This window comes from Cimex lectularius, unplaced genomic scaffold (genome assembly GCF_000648675.2).
Source record: "Cimex lectularius strain Harlan isolate CLEC.00 unplaced genomic scaffold, Clec_2.1 scaffold28, whole genome shotgun sequence".
Lineage (NCBI taxonomy): Eukaryota > Metazoa > Arthropoda > Insecta > Hemiptera > Cimicidae > Cimex > Cimex lectularius.
Window position 1 is genome coordinate 536,521 of NW_019392712.1, and position 15,603 is coordinate 552,123.

The following is a 15,603-nucleotide window of genomic DNA, read 5'->3' on the forward strand; positions in this document are numbered from 1 at the left end:
GTGCCATTCTAATAAGGACCGTGGAAACTGGGAAAAGAAGGTACAACTACATCTAAAACCAGGTAAACCTTGATCGGGTTATACATTGTGGCACAGCACATAACGGCGGTTCGTTCAAAATTTCTTCATTTAATTCTCTTTCCACTTTTTTCTCTGTTTTTGTTGTTGTTCATTTTACGTTTTCTAATTCATTACTTGTCGTGATGGGAATTTTGTCACAACTGTGTGTTCTCTATGTACTTTATACAGAACGCAATCCGCACCAATCTCTCTCTGCACAAGTGTTTCGTGCGGTATGAAGATGATTTCGGTTCATTCTGGATGGTGGATGATGCTGAATTTGTCAAGAGGAGGCACCTGTCACGTGGGAGGCCTCGGAAGTATGATCCTACACAGTGCACAACACCATCTATCCTGTAAGGCCCTCTTACAGCTCTCGATTCGCCTGCTTTTCTGCTTGCCTTGCCACTGGCTGCAAAATTTCAGCTCTCTGGATGTGCCTTGCATAAAAAGTGGCTTCTTTCCTCACAAATGGTACAAAAATCTATTCTCATTCAAAATGGCTCTTTTTTTGGAAAATGCTGATGAAGACAGTGAACTTATTTGGCCAAAAATATACAAAACTAATTTTTATTGTAACAAATTAAGTAAGAGAAGACATTTGGAAAATGGATCTATTTTTAAATACCACAAAGGTCAGAGTGTTGCCATGACAACCCATCGCTGGAAGGTCCTGGAACCCGATGTACTTCTAAATAGGTTTGTTCCAGTGGAAAAACACCAAAACCTCCATGAAATACTAAATAATTATCAAAATCAATGGTCTTAATAAATATCAAGTAAACATTATTTAGAGATCGTGACCAGACCGCATCTGATGATCTCTAAATAACGTCTTAAAAAGAATCAACTTGAATGTACTTCTTTGTGCCACCCTCAGTGAAGAACTTCCTAGTCCAGAAAGAATAACAAGATAATAATTAACAAAGTAAGTCAAATCGATTTCTGTTCTGAGGCCAAATAGAGTCAAATGTCTCTCCAAATTAAGTAATGATCAACAAATCTCAATTGATATTTCTGAAGAACACAACTGTAAATTAGTACACAAAAAAATTTTAAATTAATTTTTTTGGAATTTTTAAATAAAAAAAATGATCACAATACTAATACTTAAATTGTAAGAATTAAAAATTATTCTTTAAAGGATAATCCGCAATTAGAGAAAAATTAAATAATTTACAATTTTAATGTTTTTTCTGATCGATTTGGCAATTTGGTATACTGCAGAAAGGTTCAGGGCTGATAGGCGTCATATCTGCCTTCTTGGTGTCCCTCTGCCCTTTATTATCTGCCCAAACAAGGGTAATTTTGTTGTCTGACAAGACCCAAACTCAAGGCTCACAAAGCTTTGCTAGCCATTGTGGATCCTTCAGGCCTTATCTTTTCTCTCCCAGGATCAGATAGGTACAATCATGATTTGTCGAAAAAAAATCCATCCCATTGTGTGTAAGGTTTATCAACAATACTATGTTAATAAAACAAAAATCTTTATCAGCATTGTTTCATTCACTGCCATTTATAACGTGTTGTAACATTTGGAGGCAAGAGAGTATGCTAAAAATAGCCCATTCATAAATAAATTACAAGTAGATGGTGTCAGAAGTCCCACAGCTCCCCTAATCCCATCAGAAAGGTAAGTTTTGTCTTTCCATACCACCGAGTTCTAAGACTACACCAATTAGCGGTGTGTGTTGAGGGCAAGGATTGGACAGTTGTAGAAGTTTTGTAATATAAAATTTGAAACTTATAACTTTGTGGTAGTGTTAATTTAGTACAATATGTCTTGGACAAAATTGTTTTAAAAAATCTGTTTTTATTTATTTAATTTNCTTACAGTATCCAAGGTAAGTTTTTATAACCAAGTCAAAAAGTTTTTTAAAATTATTCTTAACTTTTTTCTCATTTTTGTATCACTATTTTTCTTTCCCCCTTTTTTGTTCATGCTGCAAGTAAATTTTTCTTTCTAACATCTGTTTATAAATAAATATTACATATATTTCATATTTTCAGGGATCTTGCACTTGACGATACATTGAAATGTTCCAGGTTATACAGTGACGCTATTAATACATCTTTACAGGTAAACATATACATAAAAACCTGTATTTGTTTTAATTTATGTTATTCTCGCTCCTCCTGATTTTAAAAAATCAATGTAATGAGTAAGTTTCATTTCGAGGATCAACATCTATACATTTATTTAATGATAAATTCTACAAATAAAATAATGAAGAGATATCTTATTGGTTATTTATATACATTTTAATTTAATTTGTATGCTTATCACTTGATAATAAAAATTATTTTAATTGCTGAAAAGGGGTATGTAAAAAGTGTCTTAATCAAAATGTAAATGGACATCTGTAATATAACCTAACCTGTCCCTGACATAACTATAATCCTAATTAATTACACTTTTTATCTCAACCAAGACCTTAGATAAAATGTATAATCAATTTAAATGATTAATACGGTCAATTATGTCTACTAAATACATATATGAATTAATATAATCCTAACCTTAACATTACTAGAAATATAGTTAATATAGTCCTAACCTCAACTGTCTACTAAATATAACACAAATTAACCTAATCCAACCCACATGCACTCATTCTTTTATAAAAATAAAATAAGTTATTTTAAACAAATGTTATTTGTGTTAATTGAAATTAATAAATGAAAAAGGAGATGTAAGTAGGTTTCAAATGGGGTATCTTTAATATTAATAATATTAAAGATGAGAAAAAACGTTAAAGATAAAAACGTTAATAAAACTCTGACTTTGCACTTGCAAATATTCTCCACTTTATGTAAAAACATTAAATCATAACCTTAACATTCTATTTAACTATTCTTAACCTAACGCTAAGTCACCCTACCTAACTATAATAATGCCCCACTTAAGTATTCCTAACCTAACCTGTCCCTAATTTTACATAAGCTAACTATTCCTGACCTAACTCTCTAACCTACTTAACTGTTCCTAACCTAACACTAACTCTACTTAACCTAACTATAACCATGCTTAATTTTACTATTCCCAACCTAACTTGTCTCTTACACAAACCTGAACGCTATCCAACCTAACTTACAATAACCCAAATGCTATCTAACCTAACCCATCCCTAGTACTAACCCTACTGCTACCTAACCTAACCTGCCTCTAACACTGACCTTTACCTACCATAATCTGCCCCTATCACTAACTCTAATGCTTCTTTTCCTATCTAAACCCATCCCAAACACTAATCCTAACACTAACCCTAACGCTATTTAATCTAACCTAACCCAATCCTAAAGGCTTTTAACACGTTCAGGGTGGGAAATTTCCTGGGAATGCAATTTCCTCCTCCTGGACAGTAAAAATTTCCTTGAAACTATCTGCATCATTACCTGCATATGGGTCATCTGTCTGGCTGGTTGGGCCAGTTTAGTGCAGGTCAGCAGCACTGAATGTGTTAACCTAACCTAACATAACTTGCCCCTAATACTAACTCTAATCTGGCCCATGTGCACTAATTATTTTGTAAAACAAAATTCAAGCAATTACTAAGCACATGTTACCTGTTTACATGCATTTATTTTAAGTAAATGTATATAAAAATGAAATAGCAATGTTAGTAATATTGGCCTCGTTTAAGAAATGTGATGGATGTGTAAAATGTTTGCTACATGGAATTGTAAAATAATGATAACAAAATTACAGGCAACAAGGACTGAAAACGCATCATTTAAAACACTGATGAACTCATTACCTGCTCCCCCAGATGATGGTCCACCTTCGCCAAAAAAGAAACGGTATTTTTCTTTTCATTTGTATAATGACAATATATGTTAATTTTGAAATTGAGAAGGGGAACATTAATTTAGTTTATGATTTTTGTTAAAAGACATTTTAAAGTAATATTAGCTTTTTTGTTAGTCACAAACAACCTGAAAGCTAAATTTTTATATTATATATTTAAAACAAGGCTTTATTATATTCTGTATTGTATCCCATGTCATTTTATTATATTTGCTCATAAATTTTTATTTATTTTTTACCTGATTCTGTTTGTAGGCAGTTCTAATGATTTTTTTGTTTGTTTAATATACAGATTGATAATAATTTAATATATTGTCAATTTAAAAAAAATGATTAGTAGATTTTGAACTGTAGTACTTTAATTTAATGTAGTAATAATTTACATGCACAATTGTTGAAGGTTAAGCCAAGAAAGGAGTCCCTCATGCGAAATACCGATCAAGCAAGAATCAGGAAGGCTAGCCTTTAACAAAGAACAAGAAAGTGAAGAGAGTAACGCTGAATATCAACAAAGGAGTAATGAGTATCACAACATGCCCGAGAGTCAAGAACTCTGTGAAAATCCTGTTCAAGATCTTTCGATACCAGAACAATTACCACAGAGCGGTGTACCAGAATCGTAACGGTGAATTATGTATATGTATATATCTATGTATATGTATGTATATATAAATATATACATATGCATTGTTTTTTTCTATTGTACTTCAAATAAAAATATAAATGAAAAAACTTTTTTTGTATATTTATCACACAACGTACAAACCAGTAGTACATAATTTAATGAATAAATATACATATTAAAAAAATCATGTTGTACATAATTTTATTTCCCAAAAAAGGGATAAATTATAAATATATTGTACATTTGCTAGTGTTATTTCTATTGAGATGCGTAGATTAAAAACCAGTAGATAATTTAAATTTTGTACATTACAATTCACTTTTTTAATTTCTTTTTGTACAAATGAATTTGTAAAAATATATTCTTACAATGAGATTGTCGTTTTAATTGTAAAAAGACTTGAGTTTTTGTCAAACATTTTTTACAATTAATATATAATTTTCTTTTAAATCAGCAACCCCCATGGTTTATTATTGGTTAGGAGGAAGAAGTAAATAAAGATGTCGTTAAAAAAATCTTACCCCTCTAATAAAATCAATTTTATCTAATTTAGCATCAAAATTGTGCATGGTTAAATAAAAAATAAATAAATAAAAATAAAAACACATCACTATGTTCAAACATTACTATTACACTTTATTTGATTATTTTTTATTATTCATGATAAGTTAAAAAAAGTATCTGTTGTCCCGTGTATCAATAAAATATACATTATTTACAACAAATAAAAAAGTGACACATTTCATTAAATACATAAATAAATAAAACAGTAAAATTTCTCATCTGATTTATAAAATTCAGCATTGACTATGTGATAAACTCAAATAAAACATTTTAAAATCAATTAATTAAATCATTTCGAAGCTACATAAACCATCCTACAATACAGTGTAATATTAAAAATAAGTGAGAAGGATGATATTACGAGAGAGAAAAAAAAAAGCCCAAGGACAATAGTTGGATCATAGGAATATTTCCTTTGGTGTCTTCATTCTTTTATAATCAAGGTTTCAAGTCACCACAAGAACAATATAGAAATGATTCAAATATAAATTGTTTACCTTCTTTTATGTTACAAAAGAGCTAGTGTGCTACAAACAACTTCACTAAATTTATGAATTTGATATTACCTATTAGATTATAAGATGGACCATCCATAATCCAGCAAACTTAACTTGTCCCTACCCTTACCCCTAATCCTAACCAAACTCTAAACCAACTTTACTTCATTATTCCTAATCAATCCTAACCTGTGCCTAATCCTACCTAACCTAACTTGTCCCTAACCTCATTTAAATATTCCTATCCTAACTTTAATGATACATAACTTAACTATTCTTAACATAAACCATTTTAAATCCTACCTAACACCCAATCAGTTTCTAACCTTAACTATTCCTAACCTAACCTGTTTCTAATCTTACACAACCTAACTTGCCTCTAACCTTCTTAATTATTCATAACCTAATGCTAACTCTACCTAACCTAACTATAACCATGCCATTTAACTATTCCTAACCTAACATGTCCCTAATCTTAAATAACGTAACTATTCCTAATTGAACATGTCTCTAACCTACCTAACTATTCCTGATCTAATGCTAACCCTACCTAAACCTAACTACAACCATGCTTAAGCATTCCTATCCTATCCTAATCTTACATAACCTAACTGTAATCATGCCCAGCTTAAGTATTATTAACCTAACCTGTTCCTAATCTTACATAATTTAACTATTCCTAACCTAATTTGTCTTTAACTATTCCTAAACTAACATGTCCCTAATCCTATTTAACCTTACCATCCTTGAACTAATGTATCCCTAACCTTAGCATACCTAACTCTAACCCAATCTAACTTAATTATTCCTAGCCAATCCCGTCCCTAATTCTATTAAATGTAGACATTCCTAACCTACCTTAACTATTCCTAATTTAACTCTAACTCTACATAATTTAATTATTCCTAACCTAACCTACCCCTAATTCTATCTAGCTTAACCATTCCTGACCTAACCTGTCCCGAACCCTAATTAACCATTAATAACGTAATGCAAACCCCACTTAACCAAATCTTTGAGCAACAATTTGTAGGAATTTGAACTGGAGCATATTCTTTGGTGGTTGGTATGTTTGGTCGAACCAAAAATTCAATTCTATCTTGATTGGTTGTTGCCATGATGTTTATATAAGGTTTTAACGTGATGGTTTCTATCTGTTGTCAGTCTTATGAGTTGATTATATCGTCATATCTATTCTTTTAAGCCTAGTGTAGGGGTTTCAAGTAAGTCTTTTGCCAAATGTAAAGCCCCGCATGGCGAACTTGATTGGCATAAGAGCAAAAGTTGTAATTTGGTGGAGGGTGAAGGTTCATCATTTTTCCATTTCTTGAACCATTCTTTCAAACAGGAGAGTTGGTTCTAAATATTTCTGAAAGCCACTGAACCTTGATTTGGCTGAAAGGGTGGCACTATTGTATGCATATGTGAAAAATATCTGGATTTTACGGTGAATTAATAGAAGGATGCCCTTGTGTTTTGAGTTGATGCCCTGTAAATATAATATATCTAGATAGTGTTCAAAGAGTTTATTTGGCACTTAACACACTAGACCACTTTGATGCCAAAAAATGGATTTTTGTGTTGCAATGAAGGTTGTGTGATTTTTTTAAAATGATTTCATTTATTTAATATTTAATATCTAAATAATATAATATCTAGATAATATAATATATAAAATCTTGAGTTGCTTTACAAATTTCTTTTTTACTTGGTATTTATTGAGCACTTTTATTAAATTTCTCCGTGTTGTCTGCCAGGTGAAGAACCTGAAATTTGGTCTTTACTGATCATTTTGGTATGCCTATCGCTGTGCCGGTCGGGCCAAATAAAGAATAGGCAGACCAAGATGATCGGTATAATGACCAAATTTGAAATATATTTCAATCGCCTTTTATCCTATCCTCTTTAAAATTCATAACTCTCTCTTACATCATTGACAGAATAGCTCCCCCTCCTGAAATATAAAAAGACAATTGTCAATTAAAAAATTATATTATTTTTACATCTATTACAGTGAGTATTTGACTTTGATTTTCTTTAAATCTGTAACTGCTGTCGCTGAGTTTTACTCTATTGAAAATATTTAATACAATAAACAAATTGCTCCCTTACCAAGGCAACATTAGCAAGAGCTGTTTTAAAAAGCACATAATTAATGTCATCAGCATAATAAGAAGAGCCAGAATACCCAATAGGACAGTATAAATGTATGTATTCACTTTACCAATTTTCAGGACAACTGAAACACGTTTAACACAAAGATTAATCATTGCAATTTCTTATTTATTTACTTTTTATAAATATCTACCGACCAGTGCTTTGTTCAGTTGTAAGAAATATTGGATTCGTTCCAGCAGATAAACCAGCAGGGTTTATTGAAAAAGCTCCGCAAACATAGCTAGATTTTTCCATTAAACCGGAAATATTAACCAGCACAACATCTTGCAATGTTTCCTCCTGGAATGATTTTCACCTATTACGAACAAGTACACATTTTTTTTTTAATGTAACATTACTTACAATAACGAAGGAAACCGTATTCGGCCCGTGACATGCAGCGATGTAACTGCTATTGACACAAAAATGCTTTTCCACTAACCATCTTAAAATAACCCAATTTTTATCGATAATCAGAGCAGAACCATTTTTAAGAGCATTGCTAGCTGAAATTTACCAATTTTTTTAGTCTTTTTAATAGATATAAAACCATAATATCAAGTACATAGGTTTATTTTAGAATGTAATTTGTTGGAAACAATTGAGGAGAGTTCTATGGAGGTTTATAGAAAACCAAACCATCCTACCTCTCAGAATGAAGAGATAGAGAGATAGAGATAGATAGATAGATAGAGATAGAGAGAGAGAGAGAGAGAGAGAGAGTGAGAGAGTGTGTGTGTGTGTGAGAGAGAGAGAGGGGGTGAGACAGAGGAGAGAGAGAGAAAGAGAGAGAGGATAATCTAAACTTAACCCGTCCCAAACATTCATCCTAAACATTATCTAACTTAACTTGTCCCAAACATTCATACTACATTCATACTAAACATTATCTAACCTAACAACCCATCCCTAACATTAATCCTAAACATTATCTAACTTAATCTGTTTCTAACACACAATTCCAACCTTTACCCTAGCATAATCTAATCTGCCCCTAACACTTCCTTACCTAACCCACACCTTACACTAAACGTAACCCAACCTACGCACAGTAATTATTTTGTAAAACAAAATTGGAGTAATCATTAAACAAATGTTACCTGTTTAAATTAATTTATTTTAAGAAAAATGTAAAACGTAAGATTGTAATGATACTAAGTGCTATTCTCTTACCCAAATCATTAAGAAACACCTTTTACTAGGCAATACACCAACAACAAGGAATTTCCGACATTCACATAAGTGAAATAGTTAGGGACATACATAAAAAGCTGACTGTCGTCCTCCCCCCACACAATGACAAGAACTAAATAGAATACAATTAAAATGACTGCTTGGACCAAAAACAGACATGTTGTAACAATCACTGAACAAAACAATAATTCGACCTATTTGGATGGACAAGAGCAGAATTGTGGTGTATGACAAAGCCACCTGGTATCCAACCTGTATAAGCATTCCAATCAAAAGCCCTCAAAGAATTCTCCAAGCTCAATACTACGTCTTTAACCTCACCATCCAAAACGACCTTCCTGAAGTTACCCTCTGACCTATAAGGGTCTCAGCTTATCCCTTCCGTTCAAGCCATCTCTACTTTCCCCCTAGAATCCTCCACATTGACATAAAAATAATTGTTCAAATAGAAACTTTAGACAATTGTTATATCTACTTAAATGGCTTTCAAACCGGAGACTTGTGAAAATATTCCAGGCGCTTTTATCTGTCGTTTCATACTGTCAAGCGGGTATATTTCGATCGTGTAGTTTATACAAGGCCTGATGTTGATTTTCAGCTCCGTCTTATTTACGACTTCAGTTTTCCCATTGCAGTCTGTACAGTTTTCAGATGACAACCAATGGACTTCATAGCTGTGGACCTGATTCTTATACCTTTCCCGACATTCCCATTTGAATTCCATGATCTGGTGGTCGACATAAGTCACCCTTGATGAATTAATTACACTATAACCTACAATGAAAAATTGAAAATATAAAACAATATTCTAAGGGCATGGTGAAAAATTAGATTCAAAGATTATAAGCATGTATAAATAAAATTGGGCAGTTCCATGCAAACAAATTTAAAGAAAATGAACACATAAAAGTTAAGCTACCATCTTTTCCTTCTCTCCCCAAAAAAATTTTAAGCATCAATGTTACTTATCACCTGGACATTCATCTGTGTTGCAATAGCTCCCGAATGTGAAATTGATACAAACTACAATCAGGAGGGTAAGACAGAACATTTTTGACTGACAGTAGTCATGCATTAAAGACTGATGTTAATCGAATTGCATTGTATGTAAATTCAGTTAATTACAATTGAAAATAATCTATTCAATGAATACGTTTTAAATTTTTTACATTTGTTTTATTTGCCATTCTATTGCCAATTAGGTTCCATTATTAATTTTTTATTGGAAAAGTTATATTTTATTAGCTGTAACTGATTATCTTGTTCTACCTATCCTGGGCCCTGATTAGGGAGTGAGTAAATCTATGGAAGTGGTTTAACATGAGTATTCAAGGGATGGGAGATAGTAGAGATAGCTTCAGTGGAGTATTTGTGATTTTTATAGGGCAGAAACATATCTGTCAAAGCAAAGCAAAGAGGATAGACAGATCAAAATTGTACTGATAATTAAAAGGGATAGGAGCGGGGTCATAGGTTATGATTAGGTTAGGTTACATATGATTAGGTTATGTAGGGTTAGGATACATATTCAATGTTTTTTCATGAAGTGAAGAAAACAGAGAGAGAAAATCTCCAGTTTTTATTCCCTCTGCCTGTTTCTGTCTGCCATCCATCTCTCTCTCTCTCTCTCTCTCTCTCTCTCTCTCTCTCTCTCTCTCTCTCTCTCTCNCTCTCTCTCTCTCTCTCTCTCTCTCTCTCTCTCTCTCTCTCTCTCTCTCTCTCTCTCTCTCTCTCTCTCTCTCTCTCTCTCTCTCTCTCTCTCTCTCTCTCTTCTCTCTCTCTCTCTCTTTCTCTTTTTCTTCCTCTTTCTCTAACTAAATCATTGCTCGCATGAATAAACCATTGATCTTTCTTTCTTTCTCACTCACTCTCTCTCTCTCTCTCTCTCTCTCTCTCTCTCTCTCTCTCTCTAACAAATCTCATGCATTTCAATACAGCCAAACTGAATAATTTAGCCAATGTTTATCCGAAAATTGCACTGGACAAAAGATTAATAAATGAAACTAAATTGATGTACAAGCTCATCACGCTTATTATTGTTAAATAAAAAAATCATGATACAGTGGTGTACTTACATACATATATACATATACATTTTACAAATTAAACAATAATGATGAATGGTTCTTTATAAAACATTAAGACAAAATGGGAAAGTAACTAAGATTATTTTATAATAATAAAAACTGATTCCTCTTTGTAACATTTCAATGAATAAATATCGCTCTCATTCGCCTCAAATGTAAGAAAAAATATTCATCATATTATTTAGTCTCTATGACTAGCGTTATTCACTCTTCTTCTAAAATGGTCCCTTGAAAATTTCTTAGAAAATGTAGTTACAATCATACATATAAAATAGTTTAACTTATAGTTAGAATTATAATATAAAAATTAACTTCTTTCAATTAATTAATCTTTATCTAAGGTATTGGTTGAGATAAAAAAGTCAGTGCCACGAGCGGGATTTGAACCCACGATCTTCAGCTAAATACACCACTGCTCTACCACTGAGCTATCGTGACTTCAATCCACTTGAACACCAACTTCTCATCTCAACCCACCTTTCAAATTTTCCCTCCTATTTGCCATTTTTCAATTTTTTATCTCAACCAATACCTTACATAAAGATTAATTAATTGAAAGAAGTTATTTGGTCAATCGGACCACAAAATATAATGGATTTAATAAAAATTAACATTTATCTGTATTTTTTATGGTCTGTTGAAATATGATAGTAAAGTATATGATTTTAATCATTGATATGAAGCCTCCAAATTATATTGAATGTATATTTAAAGGCTCTTATAAGAAACCATCTGAACTCAAGAGTATACACTAAGTACTTTCTTTTCTTAAGCTAAAATTTATATTGTTCTGAACTCATTGAAAACAACCGGAACAATATTTCTTTTTACCATAAATTAATCTTTAAAAAAAAATTGTGCATTACTAATTTAGTAAGCATTATCATAATAAAAGTGACTAGTACCAATTCACCACTAGCCTTACACTGCATATTCAAACAACCTTTGAGTATGATCGCGTTAACATGTAACATGTCAAGAGTACAACACTTTTGCAAACTGACAATAAATAAAATACATAAACAGAATGGTTCAATAAGAGCGAATTAGACATGTTAAATACATTTGGCACATATTGCAGAAGTATTCACAATTAAGACATGCTTAGGCATAAAATTTAGTTAACAATTTGCTAATTTCATTTTATATCAGGTTTTTTTTTCAAAAATACAAATATCATTCATTATGGCAATTTGTGTTTTCATCGCAAAAATACAAAATATATATATTTAATGACAATTTTACATTTCAATAATAGTCTGTTTTCTTTACTCCGTTTGTTCATTATCAGCTTGTTTGGTAAGTATTGACTCTGTTGTGTTAGATATCACTTCTGGAGATGCTGAAGTTGAAAATGGACTTGTTGAAGTTGTTTCTTCAGATTGTTCTCCTGGAACAGCATTAATTTAAATTAAATGATTATTTACATTATAATTTTTAATATGGATATGTTTTTTCACTTTTTATATTTTTGTATCTTCCATGAATTTTTTATTTCAGATGGTCAAACATTTTTACTCATTAGGCCGAGTAAGGTACTGAAGAAATATGCTTAGAAAGAAAGCAACATGCTTATACAATAGTATTCTGGCAGGGATGATGGAAAAGTGTTGATGCTTTACTGGTATATCACAATTCCACATAAGAACATGTTTACTCATAGGTTGAGTTGAGTTAGGTTAGATTAGGAATAGTTAGGTTATGTAAGGTTCGGTTTAGAAACTGATCAAGCTACATTTTCTACATATCTTTTGAAATGACAATATTAATTTACCTGTCAGGTCTTGGCTATGTATAAATGTTAGAAAACTTAGCATTTAAAAATTTTAAACACTTAAAAAAGTATTAGGTTAGGTAGATTAGGAAAGGTTAAGTTATGTTATTACAGTAGGTTAGGCTAGGCTGGATTGGGTAAGGTAGTGTTAAGGTTAGGTGGGTTAGTTCAGAATAAGTTAGGAAGGGTATGGTTAGGTTAGAAATGCTTGTGTTAAGTAGGTTTAGGGTTAGGGAGGGGTGAGGTTATATTTTCTTTGATTTTTTAAAATAATGAGACAATACTCATTATTTAAAACAAATTAATTTATTTATTAGTGAAAGTAAATTTAATTGATTTATTTATTACTAAAATTGAAATATTGNATATATTTTTGACAGAAAATATGACAACTTATGAAACATCTAAAAACTAAAAAACTGAAGGTAAGGAATGTGTAAGGCTAGATTGGGTTGGGTTAAGTTAGGTTAGAAAAGGTTAGGAAAGTTGAGGTCATATTTGGGTAGGGAGTTTTAGGGTTAGAGATGGGTTAGGTTAGTTAGGGTTAGGGTTGGAGAGGGGTTAGGTTACATTTTCTTCAGATTTTTAGAAATAATGTGACAAATATCAATTCAGCTGTTATCTTTTCTATGTAGATTTGTCAGAAAAAATCATATCAAACATTTAAAAATAATGTATGAAGAATATATTAAAAACTACTTTTAGCCAGCAAAACTAAATAAATACAAATATTATTATTCTGAACATCAATAAAATGTGTATATCTGATGAATTATGATGTGAAACATGTCTGTTAATAAAGCATATATAGCTCATAACTTGTTTTGCAATATTCAATCTGTTAAAATTTATGTGTGTGGTATATTGAACAAATCAGCTTTTTTTTTCTAATTAGACTGCCACAGGGATGTTTCTGTATTTAGGAGAAAGAGAGAGAGTTTGAGAAGGGGGAAGGCAATTGCAAATAGTTGCAATCAACCTAGAAAATTGATATGGATATTTTCTCAGGATTTTAAGAAACACAGTTACAAATAATTCAATACACCCAAAATTGTAACTAACTAAAAACTAAAACTGTAACTTTAATAGTCCAATCTATTAAAGCCAATTTTAGATGTGATGAAAATACCAAGATCCAGAAATAGTTGAAAGAAGACCAAAGAAATAGACAAGCAGTGAGTTGACTTATGATGATCGTAGAATGAAGGGTGCACATACGATGTAGTTTGTTAAACGAAGATAAAATGGAATTTGGAAAATCAATTACAAGAAATTAGAAGGTAATAAAAAATGTAAATAAATTTTGTGTGTAAAATCTAGTTTTCCTCATATACACAGAATTGAAAATTGTATTAATCGAAGAGGCATTAAAAGCGAACAGAGAAATTGATAAAAAATGAAAACGTGTGAATGTTCACATTATAAACAACAACATAAACCCTTTCCACCTGAAATATGAGGAAAACATGCCAGAGAAGTCTGACTCCTGACATGCAGAGCTAAAGTAATGAATATATATGAATACAAATTTTTAAAATTTACTTTTGACCACTATTTTCTTTCGATTGAAAAACTGGCATTGTTGTGCATTATGTATGCCGTGATTATGATATGCCATGTTTAATTATTTTTTCAAGTGTTATTTTTAATAAGTAAAAGACTGATATTGTGAAATGTAACAGTAAATCCATTTTTCCCACCCTTCCTATTGGTAAATGGATATATTACCATGTGTCAAAAGTTTTTCTATAGAAATGATTTAGTGCAGGATAGGTTCTTCTAGCATTCCCAATTCTAGCCAAGGACGTCTGGTGAATTCCATTTCTCGGTTCCTCTCTTCTGTTGACATAATGAATAAAGTGTATACTAAAAGATACATTTTTTATTCTCTGTCTTGCTATGCGTTTTTTTTTTTTCGAAAAAATCAAACAGGCCTGAAAAACTAATCTTATCTCATTAACAGTCAAAAAGCTTAACTTTTGACCATTTCCGACAAATATTCAAGTTGATCTTTCAATACTATTTTGAGATAATTTGAAACTCATTCTGTTTATTGTTAAAACCATTCACTGGTCAAAAATGATACTAAATAGTCTATCAACTTAACAATAATTAAACACATCCAAGAAGCTTGAATGTTTAGGAGAATGCTGCTAGTTAGCCCTAGTAATGGTATTAATACCACAATTATTTGGAGGTTAGAGTACTGGGATTGGGTAAACATTAACTGTGTGTAATATTTAAGAGAAATAACCAGTTTGTGAAATGTGAAGTGACCTTATAAAAAATAGAAAACCGTCAATAGCCTTGGTATATGTTTATTATTTATTGTCAATGCATTTTGGCTTATGTTACAGATCTCATTTTTTACTCTTACTTGACACTCGGCTCATCTTGGTCTCAAGATTTTCCATGTCACTTTGGACCATCCTGGTCTGTCAACTTTACTTGGCACTTGACTCCTTCTAGTCACAAGATTCTCCTTGTCGTTTGAGTTTCCTGGCCTCAGGATTCTCCCAGTCACTGGATTCAACTGGTCTGTCAACTCTCTTGGTCTCATGATTCTTTTTGTGTGTCAACTTTACTTGTCTCATGATTTTTTTTGGTCTCTGAAATTTCCTGATTCGTTGACTCTGTTGGCGTTTTAACTCCTCCTGGTCTGTCGACCCTTCCCATGTCTCTACTCTAGATTTTCCAATCATCCAGTTTTAAATTAGTCTCCCAAACAATGTTGGAGGGAAGAAAAAGCAAATTCCTGAGGTCTGACTGACAATGCCATTTTGGGCATGTTGCTGATGACCCTAGGCCATTCAACTAAAGCACATGCAACACCTTGT

At 31.8% G+C, this 15,603-nt stretch overlaps 3 protein-coding genes across 14 annotated transcripts in view; 1 reads left to right on the forward strand and 2 right to left on the reverse strand.

The window, feature by feature from the left end:
• LOC106669983 (forkhead box protein P1) overlaps positions 1-4,802 on the forward strand; it is a 33,725-nt gene extending 28,923 nt beyond the window's left edge. For 6 of the 9 annotated variants that reach the window (XM_024226403.1, XM_024226398.1, XM_024226400.1 and 3 more), the window contains one exon: positions 250-1,852. In XM_024226403.1, coding sequence (XP_024082171.1) covers positions 250-829 — 580 coding nt within the window. In that variant the 3' untranslated portion in view covers positions 830-1,852. Of the gene's footprint in view, positions 1-249; positions 1,853-2,070; positions 2,141-3,769; positions 3,862-4,268 lie in introns of those variants that run through there. The other 3 variants (XM_014399917.2, XM_014399924.2, XM_014399918.2) reach the window with 3 other exon arrangements.
• A 2,437-nt stretch (positions 4,803-7,239) lies between these two features.
• Positions 7,240-10,044, reverse strand: LOC112126727. The gene is made up of 6 exons (XM_024226429.1): positions 9,878-10,044; positions 9,398-9,679; positions 8,075-8,217; positions 7,867-8,011; positions 7,667-7,793; positions 7,240-7,508 (listed from the first exon to the last, which is right to left on the reverse strand). Exons 1-6 carry the CDS (start codon positions 9,978-9,980, stop codon positions 7,460-7,462), a joined length of 849 nt encoding a protein of 282 aa, XP_024082197.1. The 5' UTR covers positions 9,981-10,044; the 3' UTR covers positions 7,240-7,459.
• Positions 10,045-11,527: 1,483 nt separating this feature from the next.
• Positions 11,528-15,603, reverse strand: part of LOC106669984 (protein goliath-like) — a 52,787-nt gene continuing 48,711 nt past the window's right edge. For 2 of the 4 annotated variants that reach the window (XM_014399926.2, XM_014399928.2), the window contains exon 11: positions 11,529-12,382. In XM_014399926.2, coding sequence (XP_014255412.1) covers positions 12,261-12,382 — 122 coding nt within the window. In that variant the 3' untranslated portion in view covers positions 11,529-12,260. Of the gene's footprint in view, positions 12,383-14,494; positions 14,606-15,603 lie in introns of all 4 variants that reach the window. The other 2 variants (XM_014399927.2, XM_014399925.2) reach the window with 2 other exon arrangements.